Here is a 25286-nt window from a genome sequence, read left to right as displayed (position 1 = left end):
TCCTATTGAAAGAATGTACGCACCGATTTATCTCAACTTGGTTTGCGGTCACATCCCAAGAACATTTCCCCATACTTGATTTTCTTGTTTATTTTGCCGTTTTAGCACTTGTTACAAAAATCTCATTTGATATTTGACACTTTCGTTTCACCCCCTTTAATTTACTATGTCTTTTATCGCAAATGTATTTAGCTACGACTAATTCGAATGAAATTCTAATTGGCTATTAATTCTCAAAATTACAGCCTTGGGACACGACCCCAACCCTCGGTTGGGTTACTATATTATCGACGATCGTAGACACTCATATTGTAGGTTAGTGTCGTTGGTCACGATAAGTATCAAAATGGCGCTTTTGCTGGGGAGTGGTGTTATTTGAAAAAATTTAGTTCACTAGAATTTTCGTCTTATTAATCATAGATTATTAACTTTACTCTCAGTTTTGTTTTTTCTTTAAGTTTGTGAGTGTATATAATCCCAAGGATCATTGGGGCAAGAATTTTTGTTTTTCTTAGTTTTAGGTTTATTGACTTAATTTTTAGCTTTGCTTTGCTTGTTTGAGTTGAAAACAGAAATTATGAGTGAGGACGTGGGGGATAGTTGCCAAACAAACAAACCATCAAACACTGACTTGCACCAAGATGACATTGATGATGAAAACAGTGTTTCTGACCCCACTCCATTGGGTGAGATAGGTGCAATTCGTTAGCCGCAGAGTGATGGAAACAGAAATTTTGAAGTCACCAGCATAACACTCCATCTCATACATTAAAGGGGCCTATACGGAGGATTGGATCATGAAGACTCACATGAACATATCCAAAGCTTTCTGGATGTATATGCCCCGTTGTCATTCAAAAATTGGTCACACGAAGCCATCAGGCTTCGCTTATTCCCACTGTCACCAACAGGAGCTGCCACTACGTCGTTGTCTGAGTTTCCCAAAAGTTTTCTCACATCATGGAAAGAATTAGTCACTGCTTTCCACAATAGATTCTTTCCCCCATCAAAAATGATGAAGTTGAGGGACGACATTCAGAATTTCAAACAAAAAGCGAGTGAACCAATTCATGAGTCGTGGATTAGATATAAGAGGTCTCTGCAGAAATACCCAACATATGGGCTGCCAAGTGAGTTGCTACTCCAATATTTTTACCGAAGTCTTGATTCAGTCAACAAAGGAATAGCTGATCAATTGGTCCAAGGCGGTATAATGCTACAGCCCTTTGAGGTGGCTTCATTTCTCTTAGATGGTATGGCGAGAGTAAATCAAGCTTGGTACACCAAAGAAGATCAAGTCTCCCCTCTGTGTTTCAGGCTGACACAGGAGCAAATCGATAAAGAAAAAGAGAGGGATGAAATATACTAGTAGAAAGATAATAAGAAACATAGTAAGAAATATACTAGTAGAAAGATCAGAAAATTAAGAAGAAAATTAAGAAAAAAATTTAACAAATTATATCCGGAATATAAACAACTCAATATCACAAAAATCGATAACGACAAATTAAACCAATTAATAGATAATATATCTAAAATAGAATATAAATATATTCAATATTTAAAAATACAATGAATAACGAGAATAACGAATATAGACAAAAACTTACTGAAATAATTACAGCAAAAAGACAAGAATTAAGACACATGCAAGACAGACTTAACAGTAATATATTTGCAGGAACTTGTCACAAATCTATAATAGCACAAAGAAAGACTATCTTATATCTAGAAATACAAATAAATAACTTAGAATATAAACTACAACATAATTTATAAATGAATAAAGAAGAATATGCAATAGATGAAAAAATATACGAAAACTATGACAGATTAAAAATAAAGATAATATTTTCTAATCTAGGAAGAAGATACAAGAAAATAGGTGACACTATAAGTTTAATGTTAGAAAAAAAACAGTAAAACTAGAAGATAGTTTAACTGCTATGATAAGAATAACAAAAGAAAATGAAGAAATAGATAGAAAAACGGAAATTGAAAAAATAAAACAACAAGTAAAATAGGAAGTACAACAATTAGAAGAAGTAAAAAATACTAAATTAATAGAACTAGAAAAAGAGCTGGCAATGTTAAAACAAACGTATGAAATAAAATAAAAAGAAAAAGAACAAAAAACAAAATTAGCAATTGAGATAATTAAATTTAAAGAAAAATTGCAATTAGAAGATGAATTAGAAGAAAAAAAAGAAAATAACCAAGACAATCTACCTGGATTAAGAATTGATGAAATAAATAATGATGATCTAGATGAACAACATTCGGAAACAAGCGAAACATATACAGAACTTTTAGCAAACATGGGTAATACAAAGAATTTAGAAGTAAATACAGGAGACGTAGACATGGATGAAAAACCTAGTTCATCAGGAGTAAAAAACCCAAAAAATTAAAATTCAAAATATTATAATGAAAACAATGGACAATATGATAGAGAAAACACTATATGGGATAAAAGATTAAATAAAAAATGGACTCCTAAACCAATAACTGAACAACATAATTTTTTAGATTTAGACTGTGTAGCAGATATAAATAAAACAATCCAATTATGGATGAGATATATATCAAAACAATTAATAGATAACAAAATAGTAATAACAGAAACACCAAGATATATAGAAAGAACACTTATAGGAACAGTAAAATTATGACTACAAAATTTATCAGATGAAAGTTTACAAACTCTAAGAAGTAACAAAAAATTTGATGGTGGAATAGCTACTACAACTATGGAAATATTATATAAATACGAAATAACTATAAGAAACGAATTTAGTAGTATGACAACAGAAGTAAAGGACAAAATAAAGAAACAATCATAAACCGAAATCTAATGACAAAATTAGCAATATGTAACATGTGTTCTATAGATGAATATACATGTGCATTTAGAGAATACTATTATAAAGGAACATATAGCATAGACGAAAGTAAAGAAATAAGAAAATTATATTTTACAAAATTACCAGAACCTTTTAATTCAAAAGTAATAAAAAGTTGGAATGAAGCAGGATTAACAGATACCTTAGGAGCTAGAATAAAATTCTTACAACGATGGTTTAGAGAACTATGTGAAAAACATAAAGAAGAAATAAAAATGGAAGAAATATTAGTAAAAAACTTGGCATGTTGCAAAAATAAAACAGCACCTCAATTTGGTTGTACGGATAGGTATTATAAAAATAGAAAGAAATATAATAAAAAACACAGATCAAAATTTAAATATAAAAAACCAAGAAGAAGATACTGTGTAAAAACTACAAAACCAAAAGACCATATAGACCAAAAAGAAAACTAACGTAATGTACTTGTTATAAATGTGGAAAATTAGGACATATAGCTAGAGATTGTAAATTACCTAAAAATCCAAAGAAAAACAAATAACAGAAATAATAATAGACGATGAAAATATACACAGATAGAGTACATAGATTATGAATTAGAAAGCACTGATAGTATATATGAATTATCGGAAAATGAAATGGAAAATAATTCAGTAATAGAATCAGATAATGAATACGATATCAATGACTGAAACAGATATACAAATAATAACTAAAGAGAAATATCAAGATGAAGAATCGGCAGAACAAAAAATAATATTTGATAATAATATATTTGAACAAATAAAAGGAAAAGAATTAGACCTAAGCGTAGAAAAAAATATTCGAAATATCAACAATAAGAAACTGGTTTAAACGACAAAAAGAAGAAAATTATGTAGTAAGTCAAGGAGAACATATCATAGATTGCAAATACAACAAAGGAAAGACTAAAATACCAATAATAAACAAACGGATAATAAATAAAGAAATACAAGATATTAAGGCTAAAAGTCCAATTAAATATGTACATTTAGGAGGAACAGAAATACTAATAAAAGCATGTTTTAGAGAAGGAATAGATACACCCACAAAAATATACTTAGCAGATGATAGGATCATACAACCTATAGAAAAAAGTATTATAAGTGTAGTAAAAGGTAGCCTCATATACCAAAAATTTAAATTCATAATAAGTGCTAACTACTCATTAGCAATAAATGATAGAAATATAGATAAATCACTAGTATTATATTGAAAAATGTCAGGAATAGAACTAGCCCCGGGAAGTAAAATATTTACAGCTAGATGTAAAAACTTATATGTTTTAACAACAAAACATAAAATAACAGAAAAAAAAAAAAAAAAAAAAAAAAAATAGAAAATCATTTTGAAAGGATATTTACAGTCATAGATAATAATGATTATAGTTATAACAAAATTGATATAGAAGAAGATTTAGAAATAGTAAAAGAAAGACTAAATACATCAAAAAGAATAAATAATGTCATACCCCAAATATCATCAAAAATGAGTACCTCAAAAAGAGTAGATAAAACCCCACAAAAATCAATGGAAGAAGAAATAAAACCACATCATTACTACATAACGGGAATAATGGAACAACGAAAATATTTAATATTAATAAATACAGGACCAGAAGAAAATTATATTACAAGAGAATTAGTGACGGAAGATGAAATACTAACTACTGAACAATTATGCCCCGAACTACTAAAAGCATTAATGTATACCGAAGAAACTACAAAAAAGGAAATAATCATTGGAGGCGTAACAATAGTAATAAAATTTAAAATATATCAAGGAGATCAAAATATCACTTTAGGAATAAAATGGCTAAAACAAGTAAAACCATATAATCTAGAAGATAAACAATTAATAATAAATTATGAAAATAAAAGAGTAGTAATAAAAAGGACTTCAGTATGATAAAAATATGAAAATATATACACTTACAAAGATAATAATAGAAGGATATTACAACAGATATTATACACCAATGATAGATACGAGAGCAGAAGCTAATATATGTAAATACAATTGTTTACCAGAAGATAAGTGGGAAAAATTAAAAACACCAATAGTAGTAACAAGATTTAATAATGAAGGAAGCATGATCAAATATAAGGCAAAAAATATAAAAATACAAATATAGGATAAGATATTAACTATAGAAGAAATATATAACTTTGAATTGACTACAAAAGATATGTTATTAGAAATGCTATTTTTAGAAAAACTATACCCGCATATAATAACAAAAACACATTGGTGGTTCACAACACCGTGTAAACAAAAAATAGGAGCAAAAAGAGTAAATAACAAAAAACGAAAAACAACAGAATGTATAAAAGGAAGTGAAAAAATTACACAAAAATTAGAAAATATAAAAGAAAAAGACCCTAAGATAGAATTAATTATATTCTCTATAGATAAAGTAAAAATAATCCAAGATAAGTTAGAATTATTATATAGTGAAGATCCTTTACAAGAATGGGAAAAACATAAAACAAAAATAAAAATTGAGCTAATTGATAATACTAGTATAATAACCCAAAAATAATTAAAATATAATTTTAATAATTTAACAGAATTTAAGAAACATATAACTGAATTACTAGAAAAAGGGTACATACAAGAAAGCAATAGCAAGCATACAAGCCCAACATTTATAGTAAATAAACATAGTGAACAAAAAAAAGGAAAAAGTAGAATGGTTATTGATTATAGAAATTTAAATGCAAAAACTAAAACATATATTTACCCAATACCAAATAAATTATTAAAAATAAGATAAATACAAGGATATAATTACTTTAGTAAATTTGACAGCAAATCAGGATTTTACCACTTAAAATTAGAAGAAGAATCTAAAAACTTACAGCATTTACAGTACCACAAGGATTTTATGAATGAAATGTATTACCATTTGGATATATAAATGCACCAGGTAGATATCAACACTTTATGGATAACTACTTTAAACAATTAGAAAATTGTGTAATATATATTTATGATATATTACTATATTCTAAAACCCAAGATGAACACATAAGATTATTAGAAAAATTCATATGTATATAGAATATTCAGGCATAAGCCTAAGTAAAAAGAAACCAGACATAATGAAAAGCCAAATAGAATTCCTAGGAATACAAATAGATAAAAATGGAATAAAAATACAAACGCATATAGTACAAAATATAATTAACTCAAATGAACAGCTAGATACGAAAAAAGAAATTACAATCATTTCTAGGACTAGTAAACCAAGTAAGAGAATACATACCAAAATTAGCAGAGAATTTAAAACCATTACAACAAAAATTAAAGAAAGATTTAGAATATCAGTTTGATTAGAAAGACCAAACACAAATACAAAAAATAAAATTATTACGTAAGAACCTACCTAAACTATATTTTCTGGATGAAAATAAAAAATTTACTTATATAGTAGAATCAGACGCCAGTGAAAAAGGTTATGGAGGAGTATTAAAATATAGGTATGGAGAAGAAAAAATAGAACATCATTGTAGATATTTTTCATGAACATTTACTAATGCAGAAATAAGATGGGAAATAAATAGGAAAGAATTATATTCGGTATATAAATGTTTATTATCATTTGAACCATACATTGTATATAACAAATTTATTATAAGAACAAATAATACACAAGTAAAATGGTGGCTAACAAGAAAATTACAAGATTCGGTAACAAAAAAATAAATAAGGAGATTGGTATTAAATATATGAAATTTTACATTTACAATTGAAGTAATAAAAACTTATAAGAATGTTATTGCAGATTACTTATCACGACAAAGCTACATAGACTGAGACTGAGGAAGAAGATACATTTGAAAAGATACTCAAAGCGATTACTACACTTTGTACAAAAGTGGATAGTATGGACAACGAGATACAAAAGCTAAAGACTAATGAAGATAATCTGAAGTCTAAAGCTAGTATAAGTCAGCAGCATGATTATAAAAATGCGGAGCTATGTCGATCGGAAGACAGAAAAAATCCAGAGCTAAAAGGTGACGTTGGAAAACACCTAAAAACCCATAACATTTGTTTAAATATAGTTGCAGGTACAAGCCAACGAGTTAGTGAAAAACATAAGAACTCAAACTTAAACCAGTTATTCGAAAAACCATTTACCCCAAGGCCAACACCAAAAAACATATTGACTATAGAACCACAAACTTCTACATACGCGGATAGCCTACTCCATAACAAAAGGACATATAACCATATTACACGAACCTATATAGAAAATATATACAAAGTCCAAACATTTTTAAATCTTAAACCCAAATCTACTACAACCCAAGAACCCAACCAGGATTATTTAACCCAAAAATTACAAGGTTATAATAAACTGATTGCACAACCAAAAACTAACGCCAACTTAATTAGGACATGTCACAACTATGGACTATTAAATACAGTATATACATATGACGGAGAGGAACTAAGTGGAATACCGGAACTACATAAAGCATTTATTACATATAAGAGAGTTACTAAGGGAAATTTATTCTATGTAAAATTTTATACAGCAACAGCAGAGATATAATATGAGGAAATAAAACCTCCGATACAAGTGGTAAAGATAGGACTAACAAAAGATATGATAATACCGGAAGATATCGAACAACAACCAGAGATACAAAAATGCGAGATACCCAGTTTTTATGACAATAATAGAATAATTGGTATATCAACCATTATACAAGAACTAGCAAATAATTATTTAAACGGAAACACTATATAGAGCTACTATGCAAGAGATCAGTTAATGATTTATTCCAATTCAAGAGAGCTAAGGATAACAGATATGGATGAAGTCCAAAGATAGATTTTATCATTACTTAAGCCAGAAGAATGACCTACGACACGAGCACTAAAAGTAGGATTTATTTCGATAGAATTATTAACCAGATATTGCAAGCTAATTGGTCACAAATACCCTGACCACATATGTTCGAAATGTAACGGTGAAGATAACATAATTCCAGATGTCAATTTAGAGTGAAAAAAGACGATCAAGATAAGATGCAGACAAGACAAGATATGGACAAGATAAAAAAGATAAGATAAGGTTTTTGACTAATTGTGTAAAGTAACATGACAATGTGAAATAATAGGTGTATAGGTGTGTAAGGATAAGGTAAAATAGTAGGACATGTGTAAAGTAGGTGTGGAGTGTTATGGTGTGTCATAAAGTGTATAGTATGGTGTGTCATAAAGTAGGTGTAAAAAGTCATATGATGTGTGATGTATTAGGAAGAGTACGTGTAGTATTGTGCAGATTTTCCTTCCTATATAAAGTAAAGCATATGTAACATAAAAGGCAGGCAATGCCTAATATATAAAACTCTCCTTTCAAAAACTCTCTACAAAAAAAACTAATATTTTAAAAGATAATGGAGCAACAATCTGAAATCAAACCAGATATTTCAGATAGCATGAATAAGCAAGAGGCAAAAGTATATTGTTCAAAAAATATACTTTTTATGACACACTTTCATGACTTTTTACATATATAATACACCTATTTTATGACACACTTTCATGACTTTTTACATACTAATACTATTTACTTTTGCCATATGTCTTGTTTTTCTTCATCTTTATCTTCTCATCATCTTCTGATCTTATCTTTTAGGCTTCCGTATTTATCTCTTATTCCAGCTGGACGTCTGGATTATACTATCTTCTCTGTTGCATTTCGAACATATTTGGTCAGGGTATTTGTGACCAATTAGCCTGCAATATCTGGTTAATAACTCTGTCGAAATAAATCATACTTTTAGTGCTCGTGTTGTAGGTCGTTCTTCTGGCTTAAGTAATGATAAAATCCATCTCTGGACTTCATCCATATCTTCTTTCCTTAGCTCCCGTGAATTGGAATAAATCATTAACTGATCTCTTGCATAGTAGCTCGATATAGCGTTTTCGTTTAGATAATTATTTGCTAGCTCTTGTATAATGGTTGATATACCAATTATTCTCTTATTGGCATAAAAACTGGGTATCTCGCTTTTTTGTATCTCTGGTTGTTGTTCGATATCTTTCGGTATTATCATATCTTTTGTTAGTCCTATCTTTACCATTTGTATCGGAGGTTTTATTTCCTCGTATAATATCTCTGCTATTGCTGTATAAAATTTTACATAGAATAAATTTCCCTTAGTAACTCTTTTATATGTAATAAATGTTTTATGTAGTACCGGTATTCCACTTAGTTCCTCACCGTCATATGTATATAATGTATTTAATAGTCCATAGTTGTGACATGTCCTAATTAAGTTGGCGTTAGTTTTTGGTTGTGCAATCAGTTTATTATAACCTTGTAATTTTTGGGTTAAATAATCCTGGTTGGGTTCTTGGGTTGTAGTAGATTTGGGTTTAAGATTTAAAAATGTTTGGACTTTGTATATATTTTCTATATAGGTTCGCGTAATATGGTTATATGTCCTTTTGTTATGGAGTAGGCTATCCGCGTATGTAGAAGTTTGTGGTTCTATAGTCAATATGTTTTTTGGTATTAGCCTCGGGGTAAATGGTTTTTCGAATAACTGGTTTAAGTTTGAATTATTATGTTTTTCACTAACTCGTTGGCTTGTACCTGCAACTATATTTAAACAAATGTTATGGGTTTTTAGGTGTTTCCCAATGTCACCTTTTAGCTCTGGATTTTTTCTGTCTTCCGATCGACATAGCTCCGCATTTTTATAGTCATGCTGCTGACTTATACTAGCTTTATACTTCGGATTATCTTCATTAGTCTTTATCTTTTGTATCTCGTTGTCCATACTATCCACTTTTGTACAAAGTGTATTAATGGCTTTGAGTATCTTTTCAATTGTATCTTCTTCCTTAGTCTCAGTCTAAGTAGCTTTGTCGTGATTGGTAATCTGCAATAACATTCTTATCAGTTTTTATTACTTCAATTGTAAATGTAAAATTTAATATATTTAATACCAATCTCCTTATTTCTTTTGTTGTTACCAAATCTTGTATTTTTCTTGTTAGCCACCATTTTACTTGTGTATTATCTGTTCTTATAATAAATTCGTTATATACAATATATGGTTCAAATGATAATAAACATTTATATACCGAATATAATTCTTTCCTATTTATTTCCCATCTTATTTCTGCATTAGTAAATATTCCTGAATAATATCTACAATGATGTTCTATTTTTTCTTCTCCATACTTATATTTTAATACTCCTCCATAACTTTTTTCACTGGCATCTGATTCTACTATATAAGTAAATTTTTTATTTTCATCCGGAAATTATAGTTTAGGTAGGTTCTTACATAATAATTTTTACTTCTTGTATTTGTGTTTGGTCCTTTTTATCAAACTGGTATTATATGTCTTTCTTTAATTTTTGTTGTAATGATTTTAAATTCTCTGCTAATTTTGCTATGTATTCTCTTACTTGATTTACTAGTCCTAAGAAGGATTGTAATTTCTTTTTTCTGTCTAGTTGTTCATTTGAGTTAATTATTTTTTGTATTATATGTGTTTGCATTCTTATTCCATTTTTATCTATCTGTATTCCTAGGAATTCTATTTGGTTTTTCATTATGTCTGTTTTCTTTTTACTTAGACTTATGCATGAATATTCTATTATATGTATGAATTTTTCTAATAATCTTATGTGTTCATCTTAGGTTTTAGAATATAGTAATATATCATCAATATATACTACACAATTTTCTAATTGTTTAAAGTAGTTATCCATAAAGTGTTGATATCTATCTGGTGCATTTTTATATCCAAATGGTAATACATTCCATTCATAGAATCATTGTGGTACAGTGAATGCTGTTAGTTTTTTAGATTATTCTTTTAGTTTTAAGTGATAAAATCCTGATTTACAATCAAATTTGCTAAAATAATTATATCCTTGTATTTGTCTTATCTTTAGTATTTTATTTCGTATCGGATATTTATATGTTTTAGTTTTTGCATTTAAATTTCTATAATCAATAACCATTCTATTTTTTCCTCTTTTTTGTTCACTATGTTTATTTAAGATAAATGCCGGGCTCATGTGCTTACTATTGCTTTCTTGTATATATCCATTTACTAGTAATTCATTTATATGAATCTTAAAGTCGGTTAAATCATTAAAATTATACTTTAATTGTTTTTGGTTTATTATACTATTATTATCAATTAGCTCAATTTTTACTTCTGTTTTATGTTTCTCCCATCCTTGTAAAGTATCCCCACTATATAATAATTCTAACTTATCTTGGATTATTTTTACTTTATCTATAGAGAATATAATTAATCTATTTTAGGGTCTTTTTCTTTTATATTTTCTAATTTTTGTGTAATTGTTTCACTTTCTTTTATCCATTCTGTTGTTTTTCGTTTTTTGTTATTTACTCTTTTTGCTCCTATTTTTTGTTTACACGGTGTTGTGAACCACCAGTGTGTTTTTGTTATTATATGTGGGTATAATTTTTCTAAAAATGGCATTCCTAATAACATATCTTTTGTGGTTAATTCAAAGTTATATATTTCTTCTATAGTTAATATCTTATTCCATATTTGTATTTTTATATTTTTTGCCTTATATGTTATCATGCTTCCTTCATTATTAAATCCTGTTACTAATATTGGTGTTTTTAATTTTTCCCACTTATCTTCTGGTAAACAATTGTATTTACATATATTAGTTTCCGCTCCCGAATCTATCATTGGTGTATAATATCTATTGTAATATCCCTCTATTATTATCTTTGCAAGTATATATATTTTCATAGTTTTATCATACTAAAGTCCTTTTTATTATTACTCTTTTATTTTCATAATTTATTATTAACTGTTTGTCTTCTAGATTATATGGTTTTACTTGTTCTAGTCATTTTATTCCTAAGGTGATATTTTCATCTCCTTGATATATTTTAAATTTTATTACTATTGGTACGCCTCCAATGATTATTTCCTTTTCTGTAGTTTCTTCGGTATACATTAATGCTTTTGGTAGTTCAGGGCATAATTGTTTAGTAGTTATTATTTCATCTTCCGTTACTAATTCTCTTGTAATATAGTTTTCTTCTAGTCATGTATTTATTAATATTAAATATTTTCGTTGTTCCATTATTCCCGTTATGTAGTAATGATGTGGTTTTATTTCTTCTTTCATTGATTTTTGTGGGGTTTTATGTATTCCTCTTGAGGTACTCATTTTTTATGATATTTGGGGTATCTCATTATTTATTCTTTTTGTTGTACTTAGTCTTTCTTTTACTATTTCCAAATCTTCTTCTATGTCAATTTCATTATAACTATAATCATTATTATCTATGACCGTAACTATTCTTTCGAAAGGATCTTCTATTTTTATTTTTTATTTTTTATCTTTTTTGTTGTTGTTATTTTATGTTTTGTTGTTAAAATATATAAGTTTTTACATCTAGCTGTAAATATTTTACTTCCCGGGCTAGTTCTATTCCTGACATTTTTCAATATAATACTAGCGATTTATCTATGTTTCTGTCATTTATTGCTACTGAGTAGTTAGCACTTATTATAAATTTAAATTTTTTGGTATATGAGGTAACCTTTTACTGCACTTATTATACTTTTTTCTATGGGTTGTATAATTTTATCATCCGCTAGGTATATTTCTATGGGTGTATCTATTCTTTCTCTAAAACATGTTTTTATTAGTATTTCTGTTCCTCCTAAATGTACATATTTAATTGGATTTTTAGCTTTAATATCTTGTATTATTTATTTATTATTCGTTGATTTATTATTGGTATTTTAGCCTTTTCTTTGGTGTATTTGCAATCTATGATATGTTCTCTTTGACTTACTACATAATATTCTTCTTTTTGTCGTTTAAACCAATTTCTTATTGTTGGTATTTCGAATATTTTTTCTACGCTTAGGTCTAATTCTTTTCCTTTTATTTGTTCAAATATATTATTTTTTGTTCTGCCGATTCTTCATCTTAATATTTTTCTTTAGCAATTATTTGTATATCTTTTCAGTCATTGATATAGTATTCATTATCTGATTCTATTACTGGATTATTTTCTTCGTTTTCTGATAATTCATATATACTATCTTCACTTTCTAATTCATAATATACGTACTCTATTTGCGTATATTTTTCATCGTCTATTATTATTTCTGATATATTTTTTTCCTTTGGATTGTTAGGTAATTTACAATCTCTAGCTATATGTCCTAATTTTCCACAATTATAACAAGTACATTCTGTTAGTTTTCTTTTTGGTCTATATGGTCTTTACGTTTTGTAGTTTTTTACATAGTATCTTCTTCTTGGTTTTTTATATTTATATTTTGATCTGTATTTTTTATTATATTTCTTTCTACTTTTATAATACATATCCATACAATCAAATTGAGGTACTGTTTTATTTTTGCAACATGCCAAGTTTTTTACTAATATTTTTTTCATTTTTATTTCTTCTTTATGTTTTTCACATAGTTCTATAAACCATCGTTGCAAGAATTTCATTCTAGCTCCTAAGGTATCTATTAATTCTGCTTCATTCCAACTTTTTATTATTTTTGAATTAAAATGTTCTGGTAATTTTGTAAAATATAATTTTCTTATTTCTTTACTTTCTTCTGTGCTATATGTTCCTTTATAATAGTATTCTTTAAATGCACATGTATATTCATCTATGTAACACATATTACATATTGCTAATTTTGTCATTAGATTCCGATTTATGATTTTTTCTTTATTTTGTTCTTCTACCTCTGTTGTCATACTACTAAATTCATTTCTTATAGCTATTTCGTATTTATATAATATTTCCATAATTGTAGTAGCTATTCCACCATCAAATTTTTTATTATTTCTTAGAGTTTTTAAACTTTCATCTGATAAATTTTGTAGCCATAATTTTACTGTTCCTATAAGCGTTCTTTCTATATATCCTGGTGTCTCTATTGTCACTATTTTGTTATCTATTAATTGTTTTGATATATATCCTATCCATAATTGGATTGTTTTATTTATATCTACTACACAATCTAAATCTAAGAAATCATGTCGTTCAGTTATTGGTTTAGGCGTCCATTTTTTATTTAATCTTTTATCCCATATAGTGGTTTCTCTATCATATTGTCCATAGTTTGTATTATAATATTTTATATTTTTTGGGTTTTTTATTCCTGATGTACTAGGTTTTTCATCCATGTCTATGTCTCCTGTATTTATTTCTAAATTCTTTGTATTATCTATGTTTGCTAAAAGTTCTGTATATGTTTCGGTTGTTTCCGAATGTTGTTCATCTAGATCATTGTCATTTATTTCATCAATTCTTATTTCGGGTAGATTATCTTGGTTATTTTCTTCTTTTCCTTCTAATTCATCTTCTAATTGCAGCTTTTCTTTAAATTTAAATATTTCATTTGCTAATTTTGTTTTTTGTTCTTTTTCTTTTTGTTTTATTTCATACATTTCTTTTAACACCGCCAGCTCTTTTCTAGTTCTATTATTTTAGTATTTTTTACTTCTTCTAATTGTTGTACTTCCTTTTTTGCTTGTTGTTTTATTTTTTCAATTACCATTTTTCTATCTTTTTCTTCATTTTCTTTTGTTATTCTTATCATAGCAGTTAAACTATCTTCTAGTTTTACCGTTTCTTTTTCTAACATTAAACTTATATTGTCACCTATTTTCTTGTATCTTCTTCCTAGATTAGAAAATATTATCTTTATTTTTAATCCGTCATAGTTTTCATATGTTTTTTCATCTATTGCATATTCTTCCTTATTTATTTATAGATTGTGTTGACGTTTATATTCTAAACTTTCTATTTGTATTTCTAGATATAAAATAGTTTTTCTCTGTGCTATTATAGATTTTTTACAAATTCCTGTGAATATGTTATTATTAAGTCTATTTTGCCTATGTTCTAATTCTTGCCTTTTCGCTATAATTATTTCAGTAAGTTTTTCTTTATATTAATTATTCTCGCTATTCATTGTATCTTTAAATATTGAATATATTTATATTCTATTTTAGATATATTATTTATTAATTGATTTAATTTGTCGATATCGGTTTTTGTGATATTGAGTTGTTTATATTCCGGATACAATTTGTTTAATTTTCTTCTTATTTTTCTTAATTTTCTACTAGTACGTTTCTTCTCATATTTCTTTTCTTCCATAGCTTTGATACCATTTTTCGGTGGTGCAGAACTGGTACTTGAGGAATTCATAGTAGGTGATAGTGTGGTAGGTGAGTAATTTATTTTAAAGATTTTATTATAATATTTTTTTGCTAAGTGTCTTAATCTTTATATCTCTTTAATATTATTTATGATATATTCTAGATATAACATATCTTGGGTTCTTAGATACATGTATAAATTTTTCTTCATTAATTGTTCTAATAGTTTTATATCTTCCATAGATTCTGTCCAATATTGTAAATATTCGTAGTTCAGTTTAGTCTGAATTTATTTCTAAATCGTACCATTCTACTCTTTCGTAGTCTAAATTATGTAGGTCTATTTCATACCATTGTTGGTTCAATATATTTTCTGATTCGTTATAATTAAATATTTTTTCCCATATGATTCTTCTTAATTCAATTTTTTTTATATCTTTAAGTATATATAAGATTAAAGTTTCATATTTTTTTATCATTTCATAATGAACGTATGTAGTCATGTTCTTTATCATGCAGGTTTTTTATTTCAAATTATTCCTTCCTATCATATTCATAATTGATTATATTCATATTAGATCATTATGAACTAGATTATCTGTTTATCATGTTCTTCTGTCACTACTAGCATCATACTTTAGTGGATACTTCCTTCTTATCAACGCCTCAACTTTGTTTACTCCCCTAAACGGCTTCCTCGCCTACCAGTTTCAACATTAGGATGACATAGTATAGAAGTTTTCTCCCTGTTTTCATTGTGCTAATAAACTAGAAATCATGATTCAAATAATTCTAATACATAATAACTAACACAAATTTATTCAATCATATATATGATATTCAGGAATATAAACTACAACAAAATTTATAAATGAATAAAGAAGAATATGCAATAGATGAAAAAACATACGAAAACTATGACGGGTTAAAAATAAAGATAATATTTTCTAATTTAGAAAGAAGATACGACAAAATAGGTGACAATATAAGTTTAATGTTAGAAAAAGAAACGGTAAAACTAGAAGATAGTTTAATTGTTATGATAAGAATAACAAAAGAAAATGAAGAAATAGATAGAAAAACGGAAATTGAAAAAATAAAACAACAAGCAAAAAAGGAAGTACAACAATTAGAAGAAATAAAAAATACTAAAATAATAGAACTAGAAAAAGAGCTGGCAATGTTAAAAGAAACGTATGAAATAAAACAAAAACAAAAAGAACCAAAAAACAAAATTAGCAAATGAGATAATTAAATTTAAAGAAAAATTGCAATTAGAAAATGAATTAGAAGAAAAAGAAAAAAATAACCAAGATAATCTACCTCAAATAAGAATTGATGAAATAAATAATGATGATCTAGATGAACAACATTCGGAAACAAGCGAAACATATACAGAACTTTTAGCAAACATAGATAATACAAAGAATTTAGAAGTAAATACAAGAGATGTAGACATAGATGAAAAACCTAGCACATCAGGAGTAAAAAACCCAAGAAATTTAAATCCAAAATATTATAATGAAAACTATGGACAATATGATAGAGAAAAAACTATATAGGATAAAAGATTAAATAAAAAATGGACGCCTAAACCAATAACTGAACAACATACTTTTTTAGATTTAGACTGTGTAGCAGATATAAATAAAACAATGCAATTATGGATGTGATATATATCAAAACAATTAATAGATAACAAAATAGTAATAACAGAAACACCAGGATATATAGAAAGAACACTTATAGGAACAGTAAAATTATGGCTACAAAATTTATCAGATGAAAGTTTACAAACTCTAAGAAGTAATAAAAAATTTGATGGTGGAATAGCTACTACAACTATGAAAATATTATATAAATACAAAATAGCTATAAGAAACGAATTTAGTAGTATGACAACAAAAGTAGAAGAACAAAATAAAGAAAAAATCATAAACCGGAATCTAATGACAAAATTAGCAATATGTGACATGTGTTATATAGATGAATATACATGTGCATTTAGAGAATACTATTATAAAGGAACATATAGCATAGACGAAAGTAAAGAAATAAGAAAATTATTTTTTACAAAATTACCGGAACCTTTTAATGCAAAAGTAATAAAAAGTTGGAATGAAGCAGGATTAATACATACCTTAGGAGCTAGAATAAAATTCTTACAACTATGGTTTATAGAACTATGTGAAAGACGTAAAGAAGAAATAAAAATGGAAAAAATACTAGTAAAAAACTTAGTATGTTGCAAAAATAAAACGGCACCACAATTTTGTTGTACGGACAAATACTATAAAAAGAGATATAACAAACAATATAGTTTGAAATATAAATATAAAAAACCAAGAAGAATATACTATGTAAAAAACTACAAAATCAAAAGACCATATAGACCAAAAGAAAACTAACGGAATGTACTTGTTATAATTGTGGAAAATTAGGACATATAGCTAGATATTGTAAATTACCTAAAAATGCAAAGAAAAAACAAATATAAGAAATAATAATAGACGATGAAAAATATACGTAGATATAGTACATAGATTATCAATTAGAAAGCAATGATAGTATATATGAATTAACAGAAAATGAAATGGAAAATAATCCAGTAATAGAATCAGATAATTAATACGATACCAATGACTGAAACAGATATACAAATAATAACTAAAGAAAAATATCAAGATGAAGAATCGGCAAAACAAAAAAAAATATTTGATAATAATATATTTGAACAAATAAAAGGAAAAGAATTAGACCTAAGCGTAGAAAAAATATTCTAAATACCAATAATAAGAAACTGGTTTAAACGACAAAAAAGAGAATATTATGTAGTAAGTCAAAGAAAACATATCATAGATTGCAAATACACCAAAGGAAAGACTAAAATATCAATAATAAACAAACGAATAATAAATAAAGAAATACAAGATATTAAGGCTAAAAATCCAATTAAATATGTACATTTAGGAGGAACAAAAATACTAATAAAAGCATGTTTTAGAGAAGGAATAGATACACCCATAGAAATATACTTAGCGGATGATAGAATTATACAATCTATAGAAAAAAGTATAATAAGTGCAGTAAAAGATAACCTCATATACCAAAAAATTAAATTTATAATAAGTGTTAACTACTCAGTAGGAATAAATGACAGAAATATAGATAAATCGCTAGTATTATATTGGAAAATGTCAGGGATAAAACTAGCTCATGAAGTAAAATCTTTACAGCTAGATGTAAAAACTTATATGTTTTAACAACAAAACATAAAATAATAACAAAAAATAAAATAAATAAAATAAAGAAAGAAAATTCTTTTGAAAGGATAGTTACAGTCATAGATAATAATTATTATAGTTATAATGAAATTGATATAGAAGAAGATTTGGAAATAGTAAAAGAAAGATTAAGTACATCAAAAAGAATAAATAATGAGATACCCCAAATATCATAAAAAATGAGTACCTCAAGAAGAATAGATAAAACCCCACAAAAATTAATGGAAGAAGAAATAAAACCACATCATTACTACATAACGGGAATAATGGAACAACGAAAATATTTAATATTAATAAATACAGGACTAGAAGAAAACTATATTACAAGATAATTAGTGACGGAAGATGAAATAATAACTACTGAATTATTATGCCCCGAACTACCAAAAGCATTAATGTATACCGAAGAAACTATAGAAAATGAAATAATCATTGGAGGCGTACCAATAGTAAAAAAATTTAAAATATATCAAGGAGATGAAAATATCACCTTAGGAATAAAATGACTAGAACAAATAAAACCATATAATCTAGAAGACAAACAGTTAATAATAAATTATGAAAATAAAAGAGTAATAATAAAAAGGACTTTTGTAACTTCCGTATTCAAAATAGACAAAAATGCAGATTTTGAGAAGTTGCAGGTGCAACTTACGGTCACCATCCACGGATCGTAGGTCAGACCACGGCCCATGCTGGTGGACCATGGTTCACCACTGCAACCCTTCCCCAGCCGGCTCAGAAAATTGGCTAAGTCCCGACTCACGGACAGACCCACGGTCCGTAGGTCTGACCGTAGATGAGGTTAGCAACTAGTTAGATGAAAAATATTGATGGGTCAACTTCAGATGGTCATAACTTTTAGTACAAAACGAATTATGTGTCCCATGACTATGGTTAGATAGATAATTGAATTATCTTTCCAACGCCACTGAGTTTGCTAAATTCCGACCTCCGAATATTAAGTTATGCCCGTTTTAGTGAAGCCCTGTTGTGCAGACTCGACCTACGGACCCAATCGACGGACCGTCTAATGATTGACGGACCGTCAGTCCATTCCGTCAGTCACTCCGACAGCAGTTAATTCAGGGGTCTTTTGGTCTTTTCCTATTTTGTTTAACCCCTAAGATACGTTGTTTAGACCCTAAATCATGAGGTTTTAATCAGTTTAAGTCTAGAAACATAACTAGAACTTACCTTAGTCAAAATCATTAATCAAACTTAGAAAATTAGAAGCAAGAGAGGAGAAAAAGGTCAAGAACCCTAGTTCAAGAACGCAACGAGGTTTCTTCAGTTCCAGCTGTGAAATCGAAAATTTTTTCCATGGAATTCGTCACCAGGTATGTGGGATTTCACTAGTGGGTTCCTTTCACCCATTAGGTCCCTAGAATTCAGTTAGATTCTTGATTCCATGATTATGAACAGACCTATGGTTTCTAGAATTTCAACAGATTATCATGAATTATTTATGGTAATGTTCCAAATCAGATTATCATGTTATTGCTCAGTTTATCGCATGAATTTCAGAACCCTAGCTATGTATTTCTTTAGTTCTTGAATTACACATGCTAGGTCAGATATTTCAGTAATCAGTTTTACATGCCTCAGTTTATGAATGCATCATTATCAGGTTAATTGTTGCATTCTCTGTTTGCATGTTCAGTTTCGAGCTATCCAGTATTTACAGATGTTCAGTCATAACTAGTTAACCACTTAATTCATTGGGAGTAGCATAATACCGAGTTGGACTAGGGTTTTAGCGTACCCATATAGTCCCAGAAGTACGAGCCACGTAGGTGTAAGTCCCCTCTGTGGGCAACATCAGTTTAGTGATCACGCCAACATTCCTCTATACCTCTGGCAGGGTATATTGGGTCCTCTCGATGGGGCGTATACATCGGACTCCACATTTAGCTCATGTGGTTTTATGTCGGTTATTAGTAGCTCCCACAGTTCAGTCAGACTCTATTGCATTGACCACATTTACAGTTCATTCAGTATTCAGTTAGCATGTTATAAATTGGTCATTGCATTCAGTTAGCTCAGTATTCAGTATCGATATTGTAACGACTCGGAAAATGATAGGTTAAGCAAGAGCCTATGACTTTGTGTTGACTTTATAATGAGGTTCTATGAGGGGTTTTTATGTAATTTCATTTTAATTGTGTTACATCCGACAATTTAAAATGAATATGAAGTAGCTTGAAATTGGAAGTAGTCACTTTTGGAAAAAGTTCAGAACCTGGAAATTTGGTTAACTGTGGGAAATCAGTGAGTTTTTGGCCAACTTTGAACAGTCATAACTCCTAGCTCAGGATGATCCAGGGGTAGTTCCAGTTATGTTTGGAAAGCCCTTGGAACAATCTTTCCAACGCCACCGAGTTTTCTCGATTCCGAGTTTTTATGAGCGAGTTATGCCCTTTGAAAGTTGGGCAGTGAGCAAGGAGTCCGTCCGGAAATTTAAGGGCATTTTGGTCTTTTCACAAATATTTTCTTTTGAGGTTATATTATTGTGTTAGGCTGATTGTGGATCATTTTTGTTCCATTTTAAAAGAGTAAGAGTTAGGGTCCTTGAGTGAAGAAGAGAAGAAGAAGAAGAAGTTGGAGCTAGGATTGAAGATTTTGAGTTCCTTCTTCTTCAATTCTCGTGGGTTTTCAACTTAGAGGTATGGGGATTCTTTATCCTTGATTATTCTTCCTTTCAAGGAGCTCAATTCAATGATTCAAAGTTCTTCCAAAAACACAAAAATCCTAATTTCGATTCTAAGCATGGGTTCTTGCATTAAATGATTTTTTTTGATGATTTACGTTATTAATGGTGTCTATTGATGGTTTTAAGAAAGAAATTTCCATGAACCCATGTCTTGGCAAGTTTCCTAAAGTTGGCTTATGAAGTGGGTTTATTATTTATGATTGAATGATGATGGAAGTATGCTTGGATTGAGTTGAATAGTTGACTTCTATTATTATCTATGCTTATCTATTGTGAATTGTTGGAGAGTTGAGGAATGGTGATTGTGGCTTGGGAAAAAGGGTAAGTGGACCTAACTTCATTGTTAAGGTAGAATTGATATAGAATTGTGATAGATTGATGTGTGATCCACTTATGGTGGAGGTGTTTACTTATTGAATTTATTGTCTTTATGGCCTTGGAGGCATTATATGAGGAATTGAAGTGTTGACATGATATCATATATGTGAATGGGATGTGAAGGACTTGAATGAGAATCAAATGAAGTAAAGGCAATCATGTTGTGAATATAAAGGTGTTCATGTGATCTCAAGGTGATCTTATTTAAAGTGTTATTGTATTGTGATTGAAAGTGTGTCCTCTATTATTGTTCATATGTGATGATGATGGAATGTGAAGGAACTTTATAATGTGATGTGTGTCTTGACTTGGTAGACTTAGGTGCATCTTCTTGATACATTAGAAGCTTTGTTGAATATGAATCGATAGGATATGGCATTCCTTTCGGATGTAAGTGACGAAACCTGTTTTTGAGCTGGATAGTGTTTGGTATTTTAGGCATATCTCTTGCTCTAGAACTTAGTTTGCAGTGAATAAATATGATTTGGAAAGCTAACTCGTATACCTACAACTTTTATGTTTATGTAAAATTCTAAATTAACTGTTATGGATACGAAATATGGGACGCAACAGAGGGCAAGTTCTGCCCAGATTCCGAGAATTGAAATCCTGCATGACCAGCGGCTAGTGTCTTGACTATATCTTTTTGTACAAAATATATTTTGCGGTGATCCTTGTTTGTTTGCAACCCTAAGAGATGTATCTACATCTTTCATGAAGGTTATAAAGTCTAGTTCTGCCATTTTCCTTTTCAAATCTAAGATGCAACATGAGGTACTAGGCTGGCCAGATTCCTTGTTTTGGGAGCATAGTTGTATTTGTACATGCTAGGCTTACTTATGATGATGATCCTATTTTATGTCATCATTACTGAGCTAATAGAAGTTAAATAAGTTATGTAATTGTATTTCGAAGGTTGATATATATGTATGTTGTTGGTGGGCTGATTTATATGGATTTTGGAATTGGTTGCCCAGTACGGGGGGTAGTAGGCCCATATAACCATATCGAGGGGTTGGTACCTTGGTTGCCTAGTACGGGGGGTAGTAGGCCCGTATAACCATATCGAGGGGTTGGTACCTTGGTTGCCTAGTACGGGGGGTAGTAGGCCCGTATAACCATATCGAGGGGTTTGTACCTTGGTTGCCTAGTACGGGGGGTAGTAGGCCCGTATAACCATATCGAGGGGTTGGTACCTTGGTTGCCTAGTACGGGGGGTAGTAGGCCCGTATAACCATATCGAGGGGTTGGTACCTTGGTTTACTAGTACGGGGGGTAGTAGGCCCGTATAACCATATAGAGGGGTTTGTACCTTGGTCCCTAGCTCGGGGGGTGGTAGGCCCGGGTAACCACATTGAGGGGTTTGTACCTCTTTCGCCTCTCCAAGGGGGTGGTACGCCTTGGAAATACTATATTGATGGTCACTCACCACACATGTACTACGCCCCACTAAATATGATTTATTTTATGTAAGCATCATTATACGTATCATCTCATTAATATGCTATCTATCGGGTATGATTATGCACGTTGCCTATAAAGTCCTTATCTAAGGTAATCTTGGGGAACACTTAAGTGTGCTTGAAGAGGATCGTGTAGGCGGTCACTTCTTGTCTCACTCAAGTGTGTCTTAAGGTTATATTAGGTAGAGGTCCTATGGTAATAAAATGACATCTGTCCTTCTAAAGTTAAGCATGGGTTGTATATGGATTTATGTTAAGTATATGTATGGTTGGCTATGGTCTTATATGTTAATGTTGACTTGTATTATGTCTCTTATACTTGTAACGGAAAGGTTTTATCAAAGGATATGAAAGCATACATTTCTTGTAAATGTCCGTTGTGCATATTTTCTTGCATGGTCTCCATACTTAGTACTTAATTATGCTAACCCCTTTCTTTCGCTTTTTGACTAAAGTGTAGGGATTTGGAGATGGTGATATGTCATGGCTACTTGTTAGGTTTTTAAGAGTTGAAGATGAAGACTTGGTGAGTCCTCATAGATTCGAGGGCAATAACCAACATGTTCCTTTTTTTATGTCTCTCTAGTATTTGCTTAAGTTTTGAGTGGGCTTAGTCCCAATGTTATATTCAGGTATTAGATGGTTTTGAGACATATTGTATAAAGTCTAGAAAGTCTTCCGCTTGCTATTTATTGAAAGTATCTTCGTGTGTGAAGAAAGTTTTTTATTCCTTATGGTTTTGGTGTCTATGCGATGAATGAATGCTAAGAGGCTTGTATTAGACCTCTTCGAGGTCGAGTACGCCGGTTACGACTAGGGGGTGCTCCCGGGTCGTGACAGATATCATGTTCAGATTATTTCATTGCTTTATTGCTTTGTTTAGTTATATGTTCTTTCAGCTTTATTCTATCCTGCCTGCTCAGTACCTTTCAAGTACTGACGCATACGTGCGCTACATCTTCTCGTGATGTAGGTTCAGGTTCTCAGTATCCAGATCACGCTTAGATCGGTTCTCAATCTTCAGTTCAGCAGTATCAGTGGTGAGTCCTCATTCTTCGAGGACTAGTGACATGTTTATCTTTATGACTTTTAGTCTTTAGTTTCAGTTATGCTAGATCTAGTTGGGGCATGTCCCAACATTTCTAGTCAGTTTAGAGGCTTATTTCAGACATAGTTAGATTCAGCTTAGTGTTTGAGTTTGATATTTCTTTTGTATTAAACTCTCAGATCTGATATATTCAGTTATAGTATATGGGTACTCCCCATCTTTTCAGATTTATTTATGATTTAGCTTCCGCATCAGTTTATTATCTTTAGTATGCTCATGATCATGCCAGCAGGGTTAGCTTGGGATCACTTGTGGTCCTAGGTCCCGTGTCCGCGTCTCGGGGGTAGTTCGGGGCGTGACAACTTTAGTATGATAAAAATATGAAAATATATATACTTGCAAAGATAATAATAAAGGGATATTACAACAGATATTATACACCAATGATAGATACAGAAGCAGAAGCTAATATATGTAAATACAATTGTTACCAGAACATAAATGGGAAAAATTAAAAACACCGATAGTAGTAACATGATTTAATAATGAAAGAAGCATGATCACATATAAGGCAAAAAATATAGAAATACAAATATGGGATAAGATATTAACTATAGAAGAAATATATAACTTTGAATTAACCACAAAAGATATGCTATTAGGAATGCCATTTTAAGAAAAATTATACCCACATATAATAACAAAAACACACTGGTGGTTCACAACATCGTGTAAACAAAAAATAGGAGCAAAAAGAGTAAATAATAAAAAACGAAAAACAACAGAATGGATAAAAGGAAGTGAAAAAATTACACAAAAATTAGAAAATATAAAAGAAGAAGACCCTAAAATAGAAATAATTATATTCTCTATAGATAAAGTAAAAATAATCCAAGATAAGTTAGAATTATTATATAGTGAGGATCCTTTACAAGGATGGGAGATAATAAAACAAAAGTAAAAATTGACCTAATTGATAACACTAGTATAATAACCCAAAAACCATTTAAGTATAATATTAATGATTTAACCGAATTTAAGATACATATAAATGAATTACTAGAAATAGGATATATACAAGAAAGCAATAGTAAGCACACAAGCCCCGCATTTATCGTAAATAAATATAGTGAACAAAAATGAGGAAAAAGCAGAATGGTTATTGATTATAGAAATTTAAATGCAAAAACTAAAACATATAATTATCCGAAACCAAATAAAATACTAAAGATAAGACAAATACAAGGATATATTTATTTTAGCAAATTTGATTGTAAATCAGGATTTTATCACTTAAAACTAGAAGAAGAATCTAAAAAACTAACAACATT

The 25286-nt window shown here is 29.3% G+C and overlaps 1 protein-coding gene across 1 annotated transcript in view; it reads left to right on the top strand.

Moving 5' to 3' along the window:
- The first annotated feature begins 577 nt into the window (after positions 1-577).
- Positions 578-25286, top strand: part of LOC125823227 (uncharacterized) — a 38528-nt gene continuing 13819 nt past the window's right edge. Inside the window, exon 1 of the mRNA XM_049502628.1 lies at positions 578-704. Coding sequence (XP_049358585.1) covers positions 578-704 — 127 coding nt within the window. The remainder of the gene's footprint in view (positions 705-25286) is intronic.

The sequence above is a fragment of the Solanum verrucosum genome, unplaced genomic scaffold, assembly GCF_900185275.1.
Source record: "Solanum verrucosum unplaced genomic scaffold, falcon-dt-bn FXZP01000011.1, whole genome shotgun sequence".
NCBI classification, from domain to species: Eukaryota; Viridiplantae; Streptophyta; class Magnoliopsida; order Solanales; family Solanaceae; genus Solanum; species Solanum verrucosum.
The sequence above is the reverse complement of the archived record's forward strand: the minus strand, read 5'-3'. Positions and strand labels throughout refer to the sequence as shown.